General features: G+C 40.4%; 1 protein-coding gene across 1 annotated transcript in view; it reads left to right on the plus strand.

Moving 5' to 3' along the window:
* The first annotated feature begins 7,969 nt into the window (after window positions 1-7,969).
* Window positions 7,970-24,238, plus strand: part of LOC125426347 (cytosolic phospholipase A2 epsilon-like) — a 77,355-nt gene continuing 61,086 nt past the window's right edge. The window contains exons 1-9 of the mRNA XM_048484605.1: window positions 7,970-8,039; window positions 9,153-9,289; window positions 10,110-10,241; window positions 11,763-11,803; window positions 12,113-12,155; window positions 16,628-16,691; window positions 18,129-18,292; window positions 19,138-19,230; window positions 22,874-22,911. Coding sequence (XP_048340562.1) covers window positions 7,970-8,039; window positions 9,153-9,289; window positions 10,110-10,241; window positions 11,763-11,803; window positions 12,113-12,155; window positions 16,628-16,691; window positions 18,129-18,292; window positions 19,138-19,230; window positions 22,874-22,911 — 782 coding nt within the window. The remainder of the gene's footprint in view (window positions 8,040-9,152; window positions 9,290-10,109; window positions 10,242-11,762; window positions 11,804-12,112; window positions 12,156-16,627; window positions 16,692-18,128; window positions 18,293-19,137; window positions 19,231-22,873; window positions 22,912-24,238) is intronic.

A 24,238-nucleotide genomic window follows, 5' to 3' on the forward strand; every position in this document is an offset into this window, starting at 1 on the left:
CTCTCTGTTTTGCATAGGTAATGTGTAATTTGCCAACTTGTCAGTAGTTCTGGGTGTGTGTACGTTTGGGTGAGTGGAGCAATTAGATACAGGCTGTCTAGGAAGAAGATAAGTGTTTATTTAAGATTAATGAGACTGAGATGGAGAAGATGAGAAAAGCTGAGTAACAAGAGGGTTCTTCTCTCTTCCTGATTGAAAGTTCTTTTGTTCCACAGAGAAAGATATTAGTTGTCCAATATGAACAGTTGTCCAATATGAATATTAGTTGTCCAATAGCGCACTCTTTAACACTGTCTTTTAATTAATACAAAGGAAGGGGGAAGTGATAGTAATATTCAGAAACATTCTGAACTGGACCTTATTCTGGCACAATGCTGTCTGGCTTAAAGTTCAAGAGAGTCAGGGGAGAAGGGAAAGTGAGAAGGCAACGACTCACTTCAGCAGATGAGTAATTATTGTGTCAAATTGCATATAGCTTTGGAGAGCCAAGTAAGTAATTTAGCCTTTAAAAGTATACGGTGATGTGAAGTGTGATGGCAGTGGGGTGTCTTCATGCCATTTACACAATCAAAATGATCCCCCATGTATGCCTTAATTCCCAATTTAGAAAGGAACAGGTGCCTACAATGTGCTTGTCTGCTCTCCCCACAGAGAAAGCTTTGAGATGAGCTGGTGAAAAAAATCATTCTTTGGTTGTAGTGGGGGAGGGTGGCCTTTAGTCATGGTGGGGGAGGGTAGCTGCCCATATGGGGGGTGGCGCAAAACTCAGATTTTGTCCCAGGCTCCATTTTCCCTAGCTACGCCTCAATTCTGAGGGCTTTCCTAATGAACTTTCAGAGTAGGAACACCCCCTCCCAGACAGACTTATACCAACAAAAATGATTTTTACTATGGGCTTTCCCAGGGGAGAAAGGAGTTTCTTCTCCCCCAGCACCCGCACCGCTTATTGCCTCTTTGGACGCAGTACAGCACTGCCATCCCCAGCTGCTGCTCTACTGCCTTGCCCCTTGCATTGGGCTGCCCAAGATAGTTCTTTGGAACAAAAACCCTAAGTGTGGGAAAGGGTCTTTGGATGCTATATGCAGGAGGATTGACACTTCAGATAATTTAGAGGAAATATTTCAGTGCAAGGGCCACATAGTATATTTTACAGGTATTCACAGGCTACCCTTAGATTTTATTTAAAATGGGTTCTGGTTTTCCATTCCTAACAAATTCCATAACTAAAGGCATTTCTTCATAGAAGATGTGTCAGATGGGTTATTGGACTGGCTTTAATTTTAATTTATCAATGTGGTCACTGTGCTGCATGCAATTATTCAATTAAAAAGGTGCATTCCAGAACTTTTGGGTTGCGGTGATCAATATGCTGATGACACCCAGCTCGTGTTCACAATGGGGGGGGGGGAGCGCAGCCTGTCTTTGGCCCCTGGAGCTCTCCAGTGTTGTTTAGAGGCCATTGCTGGTTGGCTGCAAGCGAGTCAGCTGAAGTTATATATATAAAATAAACTCTTTGAGAAATAAGACTTTTTATATTAATGAGTTTGTTAATTGAATTTTTAAAGGCATCTTTTATGAAATAGAATGTAAATTAAAATATGTGGGTTTATCTACAAGGAAAGTGAAGGCATGAATTTTGGAGTACCTGAGCTGTATTAGGAATAGAGAACTTTCTGAGCTGCTGGTTCACTACTTTGTGTCCCTGAAACATACAAGAACAGAACCACACTTTGGAGTGACTGAAAAAAAAATCATGCTCTAGCTTGTTTGGCAACTGAAAAAGAAAGACTTTCTGGATCTTTAAACTTGGAACTTTAACATCAGGAGGACTTAGTACAGAAATTGACAGGCTGTACCTACAGTGGATGTACGTACAGTAATAGACTCTGTGTCTGCATTTTTTTTCTTGTATGTTTGTATGTCTTTCTGTTTGTTATCTGTATTTTAAAATGTAGGTGTACGTACCTTTAATTGGGTTTCCCTCCCTGTCTCTGTATGACTCAGCATTAAGTTTGATCAAACATTACATCCTCCTCCCTTAGTTAAGCAGTGTGTTATACCTCAGTACATAAAGACAATATACTGCCTCTTTGATATTTGTTTGATTACACATAGTTGGATTATTTACAATCCAGGGCAGGTTTTTATATCATTAAAAATGGAAGGGTGAGGGTTGAAATTATAATTCAATTGGTTTAAATGCTGTCTTAGAAATGCTGTCTTACAAAAATTAATGACCTGAATGTTCTGGCAGCCCCACTCTTTTTGAGTATTCTGTTCTGCTGGGTTCTGTACCTCTCCCTGATCTCAGTTCCTTGTGAATACCTAAAAAACTCTCATCTTTCTTCAGAATGTATTTAGGGCTAAGCTTGTGCAAATATCATCTTGTAAAGTGCATTAAAGTGTGTCACATAGTATTGCTTACATATATGCTGCTAATTCAGAGATCCGCTGAAGATGCCAGCCACAGATGCAGGTGAAACATCAGGAGAAAATTCTACTAGAACACAGCCATACAACCCAGAAACCACACAACACCCCAGTGATTCTGGCTGTGAAAGCTTTCGACAATACAGTGTGTGTCACCTTCTTAGTGTCAGAAAGGACTGCTGGGGAGAGGGAAATGCAGGAAAGACCCACAACCATCAGGACTTTCCACTTACAAATTGCTGGGTTCAGCCCCAAATTAAATAAATATCTAAACAAATATTCATCATCAAAATTAACAAAGGAGCATTGTTAGGACAATTTCTAGAATTAAATCTATTTCAGCTCAGCTGTTCACTTGATTATATACGTTTATCTTCACTATTGTAAAATGTGGCTTCGATCCAGCTGAACAATTCAATGGATGAAAGGGTATCTGTATATGAAACATGATTTTTTCTTCTCACCCTTCCACCACTGTCCAAAATGCCCCTTATGATGCTCCATTTTGGGCTGCAGTCGGAATGGGAGAGGAAATTAAGTTGTACTCCACAAAGGAAACTCCTTCCACCCATAGAAATGCTTTGCTAGCACAAAAAAAGTTAGTATTTTAGGTAACATATACTGGAGTTCCTTTGAGTGGAGAACAGCTTGGTATAGATCAACTGTGTGTGCTTAGAAACTGAGATATCATTGCTGATTATACAGACTGCATTATACAGACTGCATTTAAAAAGTACGTATGAAGTTTAATAAAAAGGCCTTATTGATGGAGATGGTATTCCCAACTACCAATAAATGTTGTTGATGATTTTGAAGAAGAAGAGTTTGGATTTATATCCCCCTTTTCTCTCCTGCAGGAGACTCAAAGGGGCTTACAATCTCCTTACCCTTCCCCCCTCACAACAAACACCCTGTGAGGTAGGTGGGGCTGAGAGAGCTCCGAGAAACTGTGACTAGCCCAAGGTCACCCAGCTGGCGTGTGTGGGAGTGTACAGCCTAATCTGAATTCCCCAGATAAGCCTCCACAGCTCAGGCGGCAGAGCTGGGAATCAAACCCGGTTCCTCCAGATTAGATACACGAGCTCTTAACCTCCTACGCCACTGCTGCTCCAGTAGGTAGACTTAGACAGGTGCAGCATTTACCATCTGCTCGGTCTTTTATGAGATTGTGCCCAGTTGTCCATACGCTATTTTTCAGGAAAAAGCTATCTACACGTGAGTCCCAGAAAATTAATTTGGTCCATCTTTAACACTGTGGCTGAAAAGTGGTAAAGAAATGGGATGGATAGATATAATATAATTTCATCACAACCAGTAGGATCAAAGGCAGAGTTTAAAATAAGATTTTCTTTTTTATCTAGTACCCGAGCTATTATTAAGGATCACTGAGCAATTAATTGAGGAATATTTAGGAAAGGTTGATCTTTCTGTATTAACACTACTGCCAGATAATAACCTAGCCCCACATTAATGTTTCACACTAACCCAATATGAATCAGTTGAAATTTCCTCTAAAAATGTCAGTTCAATCAGACAGCTAAAGTCAATTCTGCACGGTCCAAATATCCTGGGTTGAGCAAGGGAAATATCCCAGTTTGACCATGAAGTTCGCATAGTTCCCAATCCTAAAGCTTGTTTGTCCAGCTTAGGTTTCTTGCACACCTTTAATTGTGGATGGAACATAGTGCTCTACCCAGTATTGGTCAAAAGTTTTTACTTTATATAGCATGTTGCCCTACCCTTCATACCCCGCTCTATTGCAATATGGATCTAATATTATTTTCCTGTAAATATTGGCAGAAGCCAACTTTCATATTTGTGTGTGTGTGTGAGTAGCAGAGTGTCCACCCCAAAAACAGGCCAAAGGCAAAAGGTCTGTTTGCAAGATTAGATCAGTGAATGAGTTACTCCAGTCAATAGAATCTGGAAGCCTCATGAACCATGGACATGCATCTTGATTACCACACCTCGCTGAGCTGTTGTGACACAATGGATCCCAGATAATTCCCTGATACTAGGGTGTACATTTACTCTGCTTTTGAGAAACCATTTCCTCAACAATCGCTCCTTCCCTGCATTTCCTCTACCTTTAGATATGATCTCCCTAACAATCAATCCCTTCCTGATCCAATCTAAGCCTCGGCTAAATTTGAATACCTGAGCAGAAATTCAGAGCTCCCTTGATGTAATCAAGGAACAATTGACTCTATTATCCCAACACTTAAAAACAATAGATAGAGCTGCTAATTAGCTCAAGCCAGCAATCCCAGCAAGGGAAATCCCAGCAGAATCAGGAAAACGAAACTAAAACTTACTTGTTCCCACCCCTACCTGCGCTAAGGGGTATAAAAGTACTGTGCACCCTAGCCTCAGTGCTCTTTACTGGCTAAACCTCCCTTGGTATAGTTGGTTTGAGACACGATATCATCCTTTGCATTGGATTCCCATACTGGCATAGGAATCCTAACCTTCTTCTGGAACTTCTCTGCAGAACTTAGGTAACGTATAAGTCCCCTGCTCCCCTCCTACTCTATCATCCAAACATATCTATTTCCTTCCTGTTTATATCACATAGGAACTGTGTGTATGCTTCTTAACGTCCCACTGTTTGATTGTATTGCAATCAAAATTTATATAAAAATATTTAAACTACAATTTGGTCACTTTTGCATTCTCTGTAGAACATTTCAAAAGCCAATTCTGGTATAGTTGTCTAAAAGATCCCACCTAGCCTGCCTCTTGCACTGCCAAGCTGAGTTATTTCCCTATTGCTGTTTTGAGAAAAATATTGATACCGTTAAGCTAGGTAATAAGCACAACATGCTTGCCACATTGCTCACTGCTCTGACTCCTTTCCAAAGCTAGAGAAGAGGGGGGGGGGGTGTCCTGCTTGATTTCCTGCAGTTGCTGCGGATCCACCAATCAGAAGCTTTGCCTTTGGGGGGGAAGTGCCAATCAGAACGCAGCACACTAGGGGTGTTCGAGCATGTGTGCTGCATCTGAGTTGTAAAAACAAAAAAAGCCAGGCTTGTGTGAAAGAAATAGGAGTATTTCCTCCCAGTCTTAACTCTATTCCTTCACAGAAATGGGCACTTATGCAAAGGGAGAAACCGGGATAAAATAGACACAGATTTTTAAATACCGAATGTAACATGGTATAATTATGATGTGCAGAATCGACTAAAACTGCCTCTTATCACACCTCACCCCTGACCAGAAATTTCCCTTTCTTTTCTTGTTTGAAATGTGCCGGGACCCTAGAATCTCTTTCCCTCTTTTTTTGAATCAATCAAGCTTTCACAGATTAGCTTTCACAGATCCTGTTTCCATTTCTTCAAGAAGGGAAAATATAATACTTTTCTACACAAGCAGCAAGCCCTGAAGCAAGAATCTGTCTCTAAATCTTTCTCCTGTACTTACTACATTGCTTCACATCTCTTTTCTCCCCAATGGGAACCTGAAGGTGTTTACAACCAGTGGTGGGATTCAGCAGGTCCACACCACTTTGGCAGAACCGGTTTGTTAAAATGGTGCTTATAAACAACCAGTTGTTAAATTATTTGAATCCCACCACCTGAACCAGTTGTTAAATTATTTGAATCCCAACACTGCTTACAACATTCTCTCACTTGGTAAATCAGCAGCCCAGCTTTCAAGGTAGAGAGAGGATTCCAACATGGGTCTGTCAGTTGATGATCCCAGTCCAAAAATCTAAGCACTACACAATACTGTCCCTCTGTTCTCCCTGTGTGTTCTTGTCTTGCTCAGTCTGGGCTTGGAGATTGCTGGGTTTTTTCCCCTTAAGTATGTGTAAAGGAGACCCAATAGGTGTGCTGTATTTGGCTACAAATCACATGAGATTGTATAGCCCAGGGTATCTGTCCTGAATCCTTTGAGAGATTGGCGGGGTAAAAATGCAATAAATAAATAAATCATACTTGTCATGACCCTCTCTATATTAGCTCAGCTCCTGCCATCTTTCTTGTTATTGGGGCCTTATTGCGCTTCTGGTCTGGGAAAGAGAGTTATCAAGTCAAGAATGTTATCTGCATTTGGGTGACCTCCATCTCCCTTCTTTCCTGTTTGTCCACTCTCCCCACCTCCTTCTGCTCCTCCTCTCCGGGAACTGTATATGCTTTGTGTGTCCACTGGCCTGGTCTGGGGGGAAGGAGGGGTCTGACATATTGCTGCTGGGAACATATGATCTGTTGCTCGTAGGGTCTGACCAGTTCAGACAATAGAGCTATCAGCTATTCCTACGCTTGTTCCCAAAAAACCAAGAATTCTACTTTTAAAGTACTGATTCCTATCTGAGCAAGTCTGGGGCTGTGATAATACTACTTGAAGGAAAACCTCTTTCCATATTGTCCAGCCTCCCAGTGAAGATCTGCCTCACATGCTCTGCTGTAGGTGTCTCTTCCTTTCAGAGGTGTTGCAGATGGCAACCTGAGAGAGGGTAGTTGTCAGTATTGGCACCTTGTTTATTTTTCCTCTTAAAATTTGCCTGGTGCCTTTGTAACTCCCTCTTAGGGATCAGGATAACATGTTTCTGCTGAGGTCCTTAATTAAGGGGTTGATTTTTACCACTGTTTTAAAATATGCTTTTAGTCTGGAAGCTGTTATTTTAAACTACTCAATTATCTATGGCCGTTTCTGCACGGACGGAATATGGCGGCCTGGGGATGGCAAAAATGCTGTCCCCAGGCCACCATTTGCACAGGCGGCAAGCCAGCGTTTCCGGAGTGCGCTGGGAAGCGCACTTTCCCGGGAACGCCAGCTTGAAGCCGCTGCCGTGCGAACGGCAGCGGCTTCAAGGCGCCTCCCCCCCACTCCCTCCCTGCACTTACCTTGTCCCCGGGCCTCCGGCGCGTTGCCAAGGCCTGGGGACACGCCCCCCTGCCCTGCGACACTGGAGCAGGCATGCAGGGCCGGGGGGGCGTGTCCTCAAGCCTCGGCGACATGCCGGAGGCCCGGGGACATGCCGGGTCGGCCAGGTGACGGCGCCCTGTGGCGCGGTCATCCCGGCTCTTTCTGGGACCGTCCATGCGAACGGTCCCAGTGTCGTCGGGTCGGCGCAAAATGCGCCGACCCAGCCGCTTCCGCCTCCGTGCGGAAACGGCCTATGCTTTATACTCTGGTTGTATTTTTTAATCCGGATTTTTAAACTTGGATTTGAATTATTAACTCTTCATGATTTCTATTTTATAATATTTTATTTTGTGAGCCACCTTGGGCAGATTCCCTAGAAAGGCAGCCTATAAAAGTTTCTACATGAATAATACACATGAGTGTTATTCTCCTCTACGGATTTTCTCTATGGATTTATCTTATTGATTATTGGCTGCTCATGTATTTGGGACTTTGTCCAATACAAAATCACTAGACCGATGTAATCAATCCTAACTGAACAAAGTAGACACTATATCACATTGGCCATTTCTCTCTGTGATTTCATGCACTGCTTTGGAAGCTGAACCAACTAACCATGAATCCTTGGATACACTTAGTGCAATAAAACATTTTTTAATTTTTTTTGCAGATGGAATTTCTCTGCAACTTGCTGTCTGTGAAAATCATACAATTAAAAAATCTACAAAAAGCAGATATATGTGAGTATCTTGGTGCTTTCCATGACATTTACTTCATAAGGAATTCTAGACTGCAACTGTCTTTGTCCCTTACACTGGGATGAAGACACCAAACAAAATGTGTCATTTAATCTAGATTTTATTAATGACAATATTAAATACTTTACTGGCATCCCAAAACACATTTAAATCTGTTCCCTTACTCAAATTAATGATTTCAGAGATGGAAGAAACATATTCTACATTTCATATGGAAAGGGAAGAAGTCAAGAATAAAAAAGAATAATCTATGCAATAGTCAAGAATGTGGAGGTCTAGGATTACCAAATCTCAAACTTTACTACCATACCATCCTCGAATAAAAAATGATCATACAATTAAAAAAAAGACTTTGGTAGTTTCTCTTTTAACTTAGTTCAGTAGGTTTCTTTTCCGTCTTTTAATCCAGTTGTAAAGAAATTTCACCATTCCAGTCCTCTAAAAAGCACCAGTTTTCATAATTCAGATCTAACACATTCCCCAAGTTCTTAAAGAATTTGTTTTTAGTTTCATTTTGGTGCATAGTTTCCAACCACTACAGTTGATTAAACTACTGCAACTCTACTCTTATATATCTACCTTTCACATCATTACTTATCTGTTTTGGGCTATACTCCTCTTTTACATACATTATCACTCCTCTTTTTTTCTTTTCACATACTGATACAAAATGTTGCCCTAACTTTTTATTTATCAAATAATTCTCATATTTTTTTCTTAGTATGAGTTTCTTGCAAACAAATCAAATTGAAATAATTTTTCCTTAATGAAAAGGTCCCCCCATTTTTTAGGTGAATTTAACCCATTAATGTTCCAATAAATTATTGCCGCTTCCATTCTATAAATTCTATAAATTTTTCCTAACTTTGCCATTACTAACCTTATGTTTTTTCTTCAGTTTCATTAGTCTTTCTCCTTTTTTCCACAAAAATCCAACTCTTCTTCAAATTTTTCTTTCAGAGTACTGAAATGGGATGCAGTAAAGTGATATGCATTATTCTTTTATATGCTATGTATAATCTTAATATTGGTAAAAAAAGGTTTGTGATTTACTGTATCTTTAAAATGATGGAAGTATTTTGCTTTTGAAAACAGTTACCCAGTCTAATTGCTATGTGAGCTTGTTTCTGCCAACGGCTTCATCTGAAAGAGTCCAGACCAAGACTATTAAGGACTGTCAGGATCCATTGTGGAATGAAACCTTCATCTTTAGGATACAGAAGAAGGTCAAGGTAACACACAAACTCTGTATGCCAGTTCACATGTAATGCTAAATCCTTCTCCCTTATTCATGCAAAAAACAAAAAAATGAATAAATTGGACTATGGTCCATGACCAGTATTCCAAAATAGGCTTGGTCAATATCCTAGAAATTCGGTAAAATTCGGATTTATTCAAGCATAATATTATCTGCATGCCCAAATAAGACAAATAACATATTCAGATATACCCGAATATTCAAATATACCAGAAAAACTCAAGAATTCCCCATTGGCTACAATGGAGCCAAGGCATTGCAGAGCAGAGAATCTGGGCAAATTTCTTGGGGTGCCTGTCAGGAATGCATTTTTAAAGCTACTGGCACCAAAATTTCAGGGTCTCACCCAGAGACTGTCCTGATGCCACCTGAGTTTGGTGAAGTTTGATTCAGGGGGCCCAAAGTTATGGACCCTCAAAGAAGTAGCCCCATCTCCTGTTAGCTCCCATTGGAAACAATGGGGGATGAGGCACCCATTTTGGGGGTCCATAACTTTAGACCCCCTGAACCAAACATCACCAAACTTGGATGACATCATTAGGACAGTCTCCGGATGATACCTTGAAATGTTGGTGCTGCTAGCTTTAAAAATGCACCCCTGCAGGTCAAAATGCAAAACCCACCAAAATTACCCCCCCCCCCCAGAAGCCAGAATGCCTTGCATCTGCATTCGTTCATGTTCAGGCAGGACATATTCGAGTTGATTTTGGACTGAATATGCCTGAATGTGCCCAGATTTGGTGCACCCAAATCTCCAAGCTTACGCCAATAATAACTTTTACTTCTTTTCTCAGAATGTTTTAGAGTTAACGGTTCATGATGAAGACAACTGCCTCATGGATGGTCACCTTCTCACTGTACTGTTTGATGTTTCTAAAATTCAGTTTGGAGAAACAATTTGCCTCACTTTTCCATTGGACCCAAAAGTAAGAAATTGCAAGGCACTAGAAGATATCATTAAGTGGGGACCCATAAACAATTGTGGGACAACGACAGTGAGCCAAAGGGAGCAAAAAAATTATTTTCCTCCTTTTATTTCTTCTAACTGTCTCTTTCTGTCCTATTTCCCCTCCCATTTATCCTTCTTATCCCTCACTCAAATCCCCAACCTACCTTCTTTTTTCCTTTTTAACCTTCTTCATTGCTTCTGGGCATAGACTCAGCATACTGAGCACCACACCAGAGGCCAGCCAAACAGCATGGAGTCCCAACACACATACATTACTACAATGCCCCTGGTTTCTGATAAATTCTAATACTTCCTAATACTTCCTAATACTTCCTAATTCTAATACTTCCTAATACTTCCATGAAATGAAATATCTCAGTTTCTGAGTTTGTAAATACACCTTTCTGATGTTAACAGCTGTGTCCATTGTTGTTACATCTATATTTGAGGGAGATAGGTATCAATTTTTTTCCAACTAAGAGTAAAATGTGATTTTGCCTAAAGCCACCTAAATAGCTTCACTGTTGACTTGGGGTTTAAAGCTGCACCTGGAGTAGGTGTTGTCCCCAGGCACCATTCCCCCCTGATACACCTCTGGGTTATTAGCTTTGATATTGTCCTACACTATAGCAGGTATCAGTGGCTTGTCTCAAGGGATTCCTGAAAGGTGAACAGAGCCTTTTCATTTAAAATAAAATAAATAATTTAAATTAAAAAAACAAAGATTTATTGAACACAAAGATGGAATTAGGAGATATTTCAAAAGATGGACATCAGGCAGGAGCAACTATATACAATGTTTAGTTACAGGATTAGAGATTTTGAAAAAATTGGTCTCTGTTTCTAAGATATAACAGAAGTTCTTTTCCTGTGATGGAACAAAATTTTATTGTGCTTGCAGCATACACTAACACACAGTGTATTTCAGATCAGATTCACTCTGACTGAAATTCTCACAGCATAGATTTCCCCCACATGCAGCTAAGGCAATTGATGTTCATTCAAAGGAATTCAAATCAAATCTCATCCCCTTTCCACTCAGAGAGATAGTGTCTCCTTCCCCTTGTAGTTCATTGCTCCACCAATGAGAATGCAGGTCAGCTTACCCAATTAGAGTGCTGTCCTGCTCCTATGAAGATTTTTCTTTTGTTTTTGGACTGCACTTTGTTTCTAGCTGCACTTTTAAATCTTATTTACCTGCACAGTCCATAACAAGAGCATTCTATGGCTATCCCGTCAATTTGTATGGAATGCTATGCTTATTATTGCCTGATGATCCATAGACCCCAGAGCAAATCCAGCATGTTCCTGTAGCTGAATATTCCAAGGTAAGGTTGGTTGTGTGGGAAGTTTATCCACAATACTATGGAATTTTTCTAAAAGCACCCCACTTTCTCTGAACACAATTATTTAAATCAATACTCACTGGTTATGTTATCTTGCCTCTCATATAGCTAAGGATTGGATCTCAGAGTATCCCACTTTTTTCTTTTTGTAGATTCAAGAAGAGTTAGAGGTGGAATTTAGGCTGGAGAGCATGTAAGTTAATGCAGTTGCACTGTATTTTCAATAACATTTATCATCCTAAAAATAAATTATGTTACATATACGACTAATCAGAAGGCATACTAGATTTCTTCTGCACTGGCAAAATTTCTGTGCTGTGAACTTTGGTGTAATTATTGTCTAATAATTGGTGTAACAATTACTAACCTTTAAATCATTTTTGTATCTGTATGTAGCGGATGGAATGACAGAATTTTAACTGGAGAGGGGGGGATATTAACAAATAGTTGAAGTCTTTCTGGCCAGTTATGATGTATCAAATATTTTTATTTTGTCTTGCAGCCCAGTTCCTCTTGAAAATATTGTTACTAATGGCGTATTAGTGGTAATTTCAATTTTTAATTTTAAAATACAAATAATAGTCATACTAGAGCAGACTCTTTCGATTAGTGCAACAGTTTACTTTTCTTTCCCTCTCTTTGTATACGTAATTATATGTATTTGTCTATTAATTTTTAAAAAATATGTAATAAGGTTATAGTTTGATAGCCTAATTGGCTATCCAAATGATTGATAGTCAGAGCTGTTCTTATCCAGTATAGCTGATGCCAGTTGCTTCTTTCTAATAAGATCTTTAACGTAGATCTATTTTATACTTGATTTTGATATAGATTGTATTAGATTTACATGATGTAAGGTTATGTGTTCATTACAATTATTTTTAGTTATGATTGTTATGATGTCATGTTTGTTTGCTTATTTTGACAAGTGGTCTATGAAGACAAGAAAACACAATATGAAAATTGGCATGGATTCTGAAATCGTGTTTGCATGTCTTTGAAGACAGCTCTGTGAAAATAAAAAAGGAAAAACTATATATTGCTGGAATTGGCAGGACAAGCTAAGTACAACCATGTGCTTTTTGGGCTGAAAAGGCACCCAGCAGCAAAGCCTGCAGAGCAAATGTCTGGAGTAACATTCACCAAATAGCTGCATGCACAAAGAATCCCTGCAGCACAAAATGTCAGGTGCGAGAACTTTAAACTCAAGTGCGAGGAAATAAAGGGCAGGGGTAAAAGGCCTCTTTCTCCTCTGACGCCTTTTTTGTCTGTGCTGTTCAAACATAAAATTAGGAGGTGGCTTTTTAAAAGATGTCCTTCAGATGTCTTATTTGTGCTGGGCATCATGGACCAGTTTCCACTCTCATTGAACTTTTGAACTGTGGTCCTATCCCTGCAACTGGGACCCTTGGTTACAAACTGACAATTTTCAACCCACTATAAACTTTTATTGTCTTATTATAATGGATAGTTGTAAGCTGCCTTGAGTCAGAATGCAGAAGGATGGCCTATAAATCAAATCAGTTGTTCTCCACCACTTCATTGTCAGACATTCCCTCTCAACTCCCAGGTTCCAACTCACAAGAGCTGTTCTTAACTGCTGTTTTCCAACTGTCTCTCTCAACATTCTGCTGCTCTCATTGTTTGCTCTTGAGGGAAATGGAAGCTAGCCTGTCCATATACATTACCAATAAAATATTTTTCACTGAAAGGAAAGATTAAAAAATCCTTAAATAAAAATTAATATGCAAGTGCTTTCTGGAGAACTAAGTGAAATAAAAATCTAGGTCTTCCATCTGGCAAAAAATCCCCTTAATGTTTTTTACAAGTAAGGAATTTTATTAAAACTCACTGTTGAACAGTTAATAACAGTTAAGTTACATCAAAGATATCATTCAGATTTGCCACATTGTTGGTGATAATGTGGTGTACAAGGTGCCTTTTTTACCACATGAGATACTTAGGCAGTATGGTGTATGACTTCTGGGAATAAGCACATGAAGAAATAGGCCTGATCATTAGATTAAAAATATCTATTGCTCTGAAATTGGCTTGCTTATAGGTTAAATTAAATTAAAGATCAGGTCAAAATCAAAAGGGGAAAAAAGCTCAACAATGAAAATAAATCAAATAGCCGAAAGGGGTTAAGTAAACAGGAGATCAGAATTTTTCCAGTTGGTCTTGAATACTGTTTGCTGCTTATACAAATATCATCCTTCCCATTTTTTGATATGGTTATGTGTCTGCTTCTCATATATAATGACAGGACTTCATTGAAGAGTAGACTGTAGACTGAGATTTCTCCTCACTTCCGACTCAGTTACAAAACTACAGTATGTAGTAAATGTGAGGAAACTTTCTGATATATGCAATGTTTGGTTACATTTATATGTTGTGATTACCTGATAGTTGCTATATTCATCAAAAGCTTTTTACCTTGATAATACTTATTCCACTGAAGAAGGCAGTAGCTGAAACATGTTCAGTGTTTTGTTATCATATTCTTTGACCAAGTGCATATGTGTCAGTTTATCAAAGCAAAAAGGGTAAGAAAAATCAACAACCCAGGAAAAAACAGTTAACAAAGAAGGTTGACAAAAGGCCTAATAACAGAATAAATATCAATGAGTTAAATCTGTTAAATTAATAAAGTCTAATGCATAACAAATAGTAAAAAAAAAATTCAAAATAGAACACTTCAGCCACAAGGCCTTTCTCAGTGGTACATATCATTAAAACACACACAATAAAGCAAAATTATTCAAAATACAAAATTTCTGACCTAAGCTTTAGAAAAAAAAGAAGACAGGAGGGAAACGGGGGGAAAGATCATTGAAATGAATTATTGCGAGTCATTTATAACACTAAAAATGTAATTTCTAATTTTTTAAATAAACATTACCTATACCAGTGGTGGTGAACCTTTTTGAGACCGAGTGCCCAAGTTGCAACCCAAACCCCACTTATTTATCACAAAGTGCCAACCCAGCAATTTAACCTGAATGCTGAGATTTTAGTTTAGAAAAAAACAGTTGGCTCCCTCTTCCTCCGCCCCACCCGCTCAAGCAGGGGCCAGCCTTCTCTAGCCTCCAGCAAGTCCCGCACGCACTGCTCTGTGCCTCTCTAGCATCTCTGCCTCCTCTGCGCCCCCCCTCAGGCAGCAAACACCCAGAGCACAGGCACCAGGCCCCCTTCAAGTCCTCACTATTCACTGTGGTGCGTGCATGTCGTGCTCAGTGGCCCAGGCCAGCCTAGATGTGTATGTTTGGGTGTGTGTGTGATTTTCTGCCCCCCACATGACAAACTCTGTGTGCGCGTGCCCACAGAGAGGGCTCCAAGTGCCATCTCTGGCACCCGTGCCATAGGTTCGCCATCACTGACCTATACTAACAAGAGATAGGCCAATTAATTAACTAGCTAAGTCCCACTTCATTATTGGAATAGATTAGGACCATCAAAAATAATTTTTCAGACTGTGGTTCATGTTTCAAATATCTAAGACAAAATGATAAAAAAAATATTAATTCAAAACCTACAATTAAAATTTTTTTAGGAAATTATTAAAAAAACCTCTCTGTAAACAAGGTCAGAACGAATCATAGCTCTATGGTGTGTATATCCACACTCACAGTCTACACAGTTTGTTTATTTGTAGGTTTATCATTATGTCTTATAATTTTTTGCTATTTGTTATGCATTAAACGTTGTTACTGCTCAGTCAAGAGCTGCTGGGTGGGCCAGAATGGTGTTCCTAGAGGGCTTTCCTGTGGGCTTTCCCACCCATGGGTTTTCTTGTTTTCCGGCTGACTTTCCTCTGGTGTAGGAAGCCTTCAAATGGTGAAAAAGAAAAAAAACCAAGAATCCCTCATAGAGGGGAATAGAGATACAGTGCAAAAATCACATTGTATCTTCGCTGGCAGCTTCACAGGTGTAGGGGGCTGAGCAGGCTCAGGGGGTTGACTAAGTTTGGCCTCCTCCCCCCGAGTGCCCTGGGAATGCCAACATAGGACAGCATTGAGACAGTGTTGGAGGGCTGCCATGAGGCTGGGCATCATGGTCAGGCGTTACAGGGCACTGCAGTGGCTGAGCACCATGAATTTGCCCTTCTGCCAGCGTAAGCGCCCTGAGGGGGCAAATCTGCTGGTATAAGCCCATGTTGCTTCCAGGGGTGGTTTCACCTTCCCCCCTGCATTGAGCTGATTGTTTAACATTTATTCTGTTATTAGGTCTTTTGTCAACATTCTTGGTTACCTAAAATAGTTTATCGGTCATAGTGATAAAGAGATTTATGTATAGTAGAGAAAATTTTATAGTGTTTGTTGTCTGTTCGTTATTATTTTACTGTAATTTATGGATAATTAAAACTAATGTAATCTTTTTAATTGTATGTATTTTGAGGTTTGCTTACTTAATCCCTTTTTAAATCAATATCCGCACAATATATATGCCAATAAAGGCTTGTGTTGTGTATATCCGCACAATAAATGTTTAATTATTTCTTTCTGCTTGTTGTGTCCCAAATGAACAGAAAAATGTGATGGAAGTCTGACAATATATTAGCTGTCGATTATTGATGTGGCTGAAATTGGGAATAGACATTAATGGAGAAATTAAAATTCCACTTTAAAGTATTGAACAGCATTGGAGAATTGTTGACATACATTTCATACATAGGTGGAGTCTCTGATGCCCAATTCATATTTTTTATAAAGAAACTGTGTTAAGGTTTTCACATCAAAATAACCAGGCTAGACACAAAGTATCCTAGAAGAAGTACATCATGGATGCTTCTGAAAATTGTATTAATTGCATGAAATTAACTAAGGCAAATTTAGTTTTGGGTCTAGGGTCTAATTAGTACATTGTCGAAAGGTTCTAGTTTTGTTGTGTTATATGCCACTAGTTTCAACCAAAGTAATAACCTGTTTCTTTACTGTGGTATTACTTTGTCCATTTTGTTAGATATCATAAAATGAGGTTATATTGTTTATTTTTTGAGTTATCATTCTTTTTATAGTCCCGTGAAATGTCCTGCTTGGAGGTAGAGGTACACATGGAAAAGATGAAGAATGAACCAACAGGTTATTATTTACTTTTAAATAGACATAGTCAATTATTTCAAAACATTTTATTGTAGAAGTTTGCCTTTTGAACATTTCCAAATCTATGCTTTGGCCATTTCGTTGATTTTATTTGCATCAATTTTTTTTAAAAAATCCAATTTATAATTTCTCTAGTTTGCATTGACAGCCTCCAACTCGAATGTAACTATGGTGGGTTGTGGTTTAGTCCCTCCTAAACACCAATTATGCACTCCTCTTCATAAGTTGCTGTTGGGTATATTGGTTAAAATAGCAGAGTTTGCACAGTCATGGAAATATGATATTGAGTGCAGTAAAAATAGGTCCTTTCAAGAAATAAATTGCAAAAAGGTGAAAATTACATTTATTCAAGTAGATTCTGTTCACATTCTTATTGTGGTTGAAAGATATAAATCCTAATCTAAACAATACATTTCCCTATATGTGGCCAGTTAATCCAGCATCATGTGAGTGCAAGTATGAAATATTTGCTTCTACAGCAGATACCTGTAGAAGTGTCTGACTCCATGTGGAAAAGGAGACAAAAAGGTGGAATCCCCACTAGAAATTAAATCTAGATACAACCAGGTTTCAAAAGAAATGGCATCTTTTCACCGAGGTTTCACCCTCCCCACTGCAGCATGTTTCTAGTGAAGGCATCGATGTCTATCACGAATTCAAACAATGTTGCGCTCACCACGAACCCGCAGTTCAATTCTAATTGGCTGTCGTGCTGGGTCAATTCTGATTGGCTGTCGTGCTGTGTTGGGGTGGAAACTTAAAAAAATATTTTTTTGCATGAAAATACATGGTTATGTAAGCACATAGGTGCATATGCACAATCTCCCTGCCTATGCCGCTTTCTTTTGATTGGCTCCTCGTGCCCATGTTTCTACAATTTCTGCTCCTCATGCCCATGTTTCAACAATTTTTGCTCCTTGTGCCCACGTTTAAACAGCTTCTGCTTGTTGTGCTTATGTTTAAACGATGCCACGTAGGCTCTGCTGGCACGAAACAAAAAAAGGGCTATGCGCGCATCGTGCACAGCCTGCCGCGCTCTGGTTGGGTAGAAGGCTCCCCATCACTCCCTACGGCGGAAAAAACAAATCTACATTCAAGCCCCAATTCTCCCCACCGATCTGGATTGGACACATGTTTTTTTTTAAAAAAGGAGCAGTTCCAGAATAAAACTGCAGGAATCGAGCTACATTTCATATCTGTCCAAATTATATATTGGGTTTGATTTTGTATTAATTTATTAAAATATTTATTTCTTGCCTTTCCAGCTTACATGAAATTGGGGTAGCCTACAATGTGTACACACACGTACGTTAAAATCAGTAATTGAAAACATGGAGAATTTAGGTTTATGAACTGAGTAAAAAGCTATTATCAGAGGGATAATGATAGGGGTTTGTGATTTGTCTTTCCTTGTAGACAAAAGCGTAACATTCACTGTGCAAGGATCCTGTGAAGAAAAAAAGTACTTTCCACTGGGCTCTGTGATGCATCCCGTTGATCCTGTTGTGTTTCACTATATAAAATATCAGCAATCTATATTGGCAGTTGAGTTAACAAAGAAATTATGTACCACATGCTTTGTATGTATTCCATTCATTCATTCATTCATTTTATTTATTTGTTTGTTTATTTCATTTGTTACCCATCTGTTCCCCCAACAGGACCAAAAATCACTTTTAAAATTCATAAATCTATTTTCAATGCAACAGTTTTTTCAGCTTAAATATTAGTCCTGCTCCCTTTCTGACCCATAGACCCACTACTACAAAGTAGGGCTATGGCTTATGAGACTCAGAGTAGGTCCTGATGCATAATGGCCACTGTTTTCGCCTCTTGTGATCCTATTACCATAAACAACAACCATTTAAAATTCCCCACAGAATTCCTTTGAAGCATTGTGCACCTTTATTCATTTTCGTTTTGCTCAAAACTGCTTCTAGAAAGTGCCACATAACAGAAGGAGGGGCATCTACTGGTCTCCAGACTTGATGTGTAGCATTCCTGTTGATCTTGGAGCCCATCACAACCACAGAGGCTGGCCTTATCCTGGCAGTCTCAGGTAGAACCAAAGGTTAGAAGTTAATAATTGCTTGGCAGAGAGGCAAAATGAATAGACATAGCAAAATCAATACAGTTAATAACCATCACTTCTTGTGGCGAGGTACAATCTCCCAAGATCTGCTGAGACAGTATCTGCTTCAGATGTTTCCATATACCACTGCAGGGAATGATAACATCTCATAGAGCAGATACTTTCAAACTAGAATTCATTAGCAGATTTAACATTATGTCTCAGCAGATCTTGGGGAGATTGTAACACACTACGGAAAATGAAAACTTGTTTGATGAACAGTTAACCAGCAAGTATTTGTGTGCTAAACAATTTTGCAGATCTTGGTGCATGTGTGTGTATTTTTCCTTTTAGCCCACTTGTAGAAATACTAATACAGAAGAAAAAGTTTGCCTCACTTTGCCTCTGGAGCCACTCTCTATCAAAAAGGAAATAGTCATAGACAAGGTAAATATTTGTCACAGTGTGGATAAATATCAGAGAGCACCTAGAACATAAAACACGGAAGATTAGAAAATTAATACATAGCCACCAGAGTTGGGTGCTAATAATATATTTAAGTGCATCCCATATTATGATGAATTGAAGCCAGTGTATGTGTACATTTACTATTGTATGAAGTAAAGATAATGTTGGAATGTTGTGGGTTTTCCAGGTTGTATGGCCATGTTCCAGTATTATTTTCTCCTTACGTTTTGCCTGCATCTGTGGTTGGCATCCAGGAAAAAGCAGGCTGGTTAGGAAAAAGCAAGCTGAAACTTAATCCATCAAAGATGGAAGGCCTGTGGCTGGGACAAGGGGCCCGGAGAAGGTTCCAACTGCCCAAATTAGACCAAGTGATTTTAGCACCTACTTCTGCAGTCAAAAGCTTGGGTATGATTCTTGAGTCCTCCCTTTCCATGGAGACCAAGATCAAACAGCCAGGTGGCCTTTTTTTCATCTTCACCAGGCCAGACCACTGGCTCCCTACCTGTCCTGTTCGGACCTTGTCACAGTGACCCATGCAATGGTCACCTCCAGGCTGGATTACTGAGCTTGCTCTATGCTGACCTGCCCTTGAGACTGCTCCAGAAACTGCAACTGCTCCAGAATGCAGCAGGTTTTTACTGGGTCTCCTATGCTCCACCAGCTGCACTGGTTACCAGTGGAATTCTGGATCCTGTTCAAGGTTTTGGAGTAGACCTTTAAGGCCTAGAGCAGTCTGGGACCTTCATATCTGCAGCACTACATCTCCCCATATTGCCTCCAGAGGGCAATTCACTCTTTTGGTGCAAACCTTCTGGCAGTCCCTGGCCCCAAAGATGTTTGGCTAACTTCCACCACAGCTAGAGATTTTTTGGCCCTGACTCCAGCCTGGAGGAACTGCTGACACTATGGAATTTCAATCAGTTTGGCAAGGCCTGCAAGATGGAAATTTCCACAGGGCCTTTGGTTAAGGCAGCTACAGTTCTCTTTCCAGCTTGCTGGGCTCCTGATCTGCCACTCTTCTACACCCCAAATGGTTTATATTGTATTGTGATAGGGTGGGAGAAGATGGAGTCTTGAATAATACCCCCAAATGAGTTAATTTGTTAATCTCCATTTTTAGAAATTGTATCAATTTTGATGTTGTGGTATTTTAATGTTCTATTCAATATTGAATTGTCCATATTTCTAACTCAGCTGCACTGTGCCTGGCTTTGGCCCAATAAAATGAAAATAAAATGAAAATTAGGGAACTTGCTAAAATAATGGTGTAATTATTTATGAGGTAAATTGAAATCTCTTTTATATAGATATTTGACTGGACAGGACAAGACACAAATGGAGATGAATAAATGTTTATTTAGCAGAAAATAAAGTATTTAACATGGCAAACATTTGTGTGGAATGAAAATGAAACAGGCTCTCAGATTCACCCCCAAACATTAGGAACTTTCCCTAATAAAAGTACTGCCTCAAATAAAATTTTAAAAAAACCCAAGGGTAGATATTATTATTCTTCCTTTGGAGAGGTATGAAGTTGATTTTTACAAGGTTTCACTGGAAAATATTACCATAACAGACAGGTTTATCCTGAGGTTCAAGGATGTTGATTAAACACAGAGAGGTACTTCCCACATAGGGTTGCCAGGTCCCTTTTGGCAACTGGTGGAAGATGTCGGGAGGTGGGTACAGGGGATGGCAAATGGCATCTGTGTGAGGTTTTGTCACTTCTGGCACTATACAGAATGCCGGCATCACACGGGATGGGGAGTGCTCTAGCACTTGCCTCAAAACTCTATGGTTTCTGTAGAATTTTGAAAAGGGTGACACAGAATTCCCCCAGTATAATGCTGGTGCTTTGGCATGATACCACAAGTGATATCATGCTGCATGGATGCTCATCACCTCCCCCTCCCCAGTTCTGCTGGCTTTCTTCCACCTGCCAAACAGCTGAGAGTTGGTGGGCAGCAGCAGGAATCCCTGGGAGCTTGCCTGCCATTAACAGGCACCTGGGAACTGAATGCCCACAGAATCTGCACACAGAATTTAGGATTTCCAGGCCCCCAACAGGATGCCTCATTCTCTCACTAAAAGACATTTTCTTCCTAAGCCAACCCCAAATCCTATTTAAAAGCCAAATAAAAACCTAGTTAGGTTGACACTGTTATTCAGAGCCACAAATTCCCATCTGGGGAATTGCTTTCCTTCTCCCTCTTGAGACTGTTTCACCTCCTCCCATACATTGGAGTTCCATGGGCTCTGATTGGCTGACAATCTCTTGGATTTGCATGAAGTTAGAGCCCTGTAAGAAAGGTAGACTTTTGTGGGATGATTGCTACCCTATAGTAGCACCAAACCACACTGATGTGTTAGCACAGTAAGTTGAATCTCTTTGTAAAATATCTGCTAATAGAAGAGGGAGTTGATTTTTACTAATCCCACCCCCTCCTCCATGATATTCTTAGGTGGTTCCCTAGGGATTATTCCAGGCAGTGGAAGATGCAAGGCTGGAAAGCCCCATTCAGCTGCAAGAAGTATTTTCTGTTAGTTACAGGAAGAAGTCTTTTCTGTTTGGTACAGGAAGACGGCTATATTGGTCGGCACTAAAAGAGCTAGATTCTAGTCCCGAAGCACCTTAGGGACCAACAAGCAGTGGTGGGATCCAAAAATTTTAGTGACAGGTTCCCATGGTGGTGGGATTCAAACTGTGGCGTAGCGCCAATGGGGCTGGGAGGGGCACAACGAGGACATGGCCAGGTACTCCGGGGGCAGGGCATTCCTGGGCGGGGCTGTGGCAAGGACGCAGCCGCTCCGCTGGTCCTTGGGCGGGAAACGACTGCAGGCAGGCGCAGGCTGCCACGCACTCCGGTGCACCTCCTGCTAGACTGCTTCAAGTTCTGCGCACTACTGCTGAGAGGAGGGGCTTAACTAAGGCAAAAATCATGTGGCAAAATCACCAATTAGTAACCCCCTCTCGGCACACACAAATAATTAGTAACCTACTCTCGGGAACCTGTGAGAACCTGCTGGATCCCACCTCTGCCAACAAGGTATGGGGGCTTTCAGCTTTTCAGAATCAAAGCCCCCTTTGTCAAATACAAGTAAGGAATATACATATTCCTAATGAAGAACTGAATAAGAGCTCTTTTGTTCAGGTCATCCATGTTACTCGGTGAGGTGAATTTATATCCTGGAGATGGAGAATGGTCTGGCACTGGCTGGATCCTAAGACCTTGTAGAAACTATTATATACTGATGGCTGGTATAGCTTTTAAAGTATGATCCATCTATGAGTGAGAGGATTAACAGCCTGTTGCTGCAGGTTTGGTGAAGGGGGATTACAATAGCTGGAGTAGATCACTTGACACCCCTGTGGCATATATACATGTGTAATTTAATTATATATGTCACAACTAAACACTGTATAAGAAACAAATAATCTGACATCTTGCTAGTCTCAGAGGTGAGTCAGGGTGTAACTGAGTGTGTGTGTATATGAGTAGGTAGATGAACAGTAAGAAGAGAAGTCTGCCTTTGTTCCTCCAGTGATTTGTAACAGGAAGATCAAGCAGCCCCAAAATGTTTTCCATGCTAATAATATTTAATTTTTTTGTTTCATCCGCAGAGCAAAACTATTGATTTAAGCATGAAGGTACAAGATTGGTAAGCAATGGTTTTATACCATTCTTGTTCGCTTAGAATACTTAGAGCCCCATTCAAAGTGTGTGTGTGGGGGGGGGAGGGCTAGTGGGAGCAATGCACCCTCGTGCCGGGCACGTATCCCAGTAGAGGGCCAGACATGCCAGTGGCCGGCCACCCCACAACTCCACCTCAGAACCTGGAAATTTGGGCTGTGGTGGGGCTGTGCTGGTGTCCCATTTGGATGCCAGTGTGGGATGGGGTGGGCCAGGGCATTCCTGGGGAAGAACCTTTAGTTGGCTACTTACCAGGATTGAGGGCCAGCAGCACAATTCCCTGCCCCTGAACCTATGCCTGCCTTTTTTTTAATGGTGATCACTCTGTATGGTTTGGTCTCTGCATAAGAGAGAACTATGGCAGCAACTTTTCATGCCTACTGGAGGGAGTCAGTCACATAGCAGTCAGTGGACCTTTATTTTTTTTAGTAAACACTGATATGATTGAACTGTCCTCTTACATAAATGACTTATTGAGATATATTAAGGATTGCTTTATAAGGCTAACATTCATTGCATGTCTATGCGTGAATAAATCCTAATGAAGGTGGGACTTCCAAGTAAACATACTGAGGATTGGAAGTGTTCCTGATAATTTTTAGAGTGCAATTGAAGGGAGCTGAGGATTCCCAGGAAACTGGAAAAATAGCAGTGGGATGGAACAGGCACTCCCTCACCCACCTGAAATAGTCAGCCTAATGTTGGCCTAATGTCAGCCTATTTTTATTCCCCCCACCCTTTGCTCTGTCAGTCTGCTCTCTTTATGCATTTGCTTGCTTCACTCTGTCCTTTTAAGCGGGGCTGCAGTCCTGACTCTTAAGTAAGGCTTCTCGTGTGCATGAAAACCTGCAAAACACTGCCTAAGTAGCAAGGCTTCATCTGAAACATCAGCTAGTTCTCCAGCACCAAAGACCTTGTCTAAGAGGCTGATCTAGAGTAGCTTATTAGGCAGGACATTCGAGGCTTTAATGCAAGCATCTGTAGACCTTTCAGTACATGTGGATGTTTCTTGGATCAGTTAGCTCTCATGCTGCCTTGGCTGTGATCCACCAGGAAATTTCTTAGTGAGTTCAATGGCTAGTCCATTTCTGGCAGCAGCCAAAGCCAGCAGCAGAGAAATAGTCAGCGCTGAGCTGGGGAGAGACTACGAGTCTCTTCTACAAGAAAGCATGAAGAAAGAGAGAATAGAGGGATGCATATCTATGGTGTAGAAAAGTTGATAGTACAGTCTAGAGAAGGAACAGCAAACTACATTGCAGGGCGAGGAGGGATCCTGTGGGCTCAAGTTAACATTA

This window comes from Sphaerodactylus townsendi, linkage group LG02, assembly GCF_021028975.2.
Source record: "Sphaerodactylus townsendi isolate TG3544 linkage group LG02, MPM_Stown_v2.3, whole genome shotgun sequence".
Classification (NCBI taxonomy): domain Eukaryota; kingdom Metazoa; phylum Chordata; class Lepidosauria; order Squamata; family Sphaerodactylidae; genus Sphaerodactylus; species Sphaerodactylus townsendi.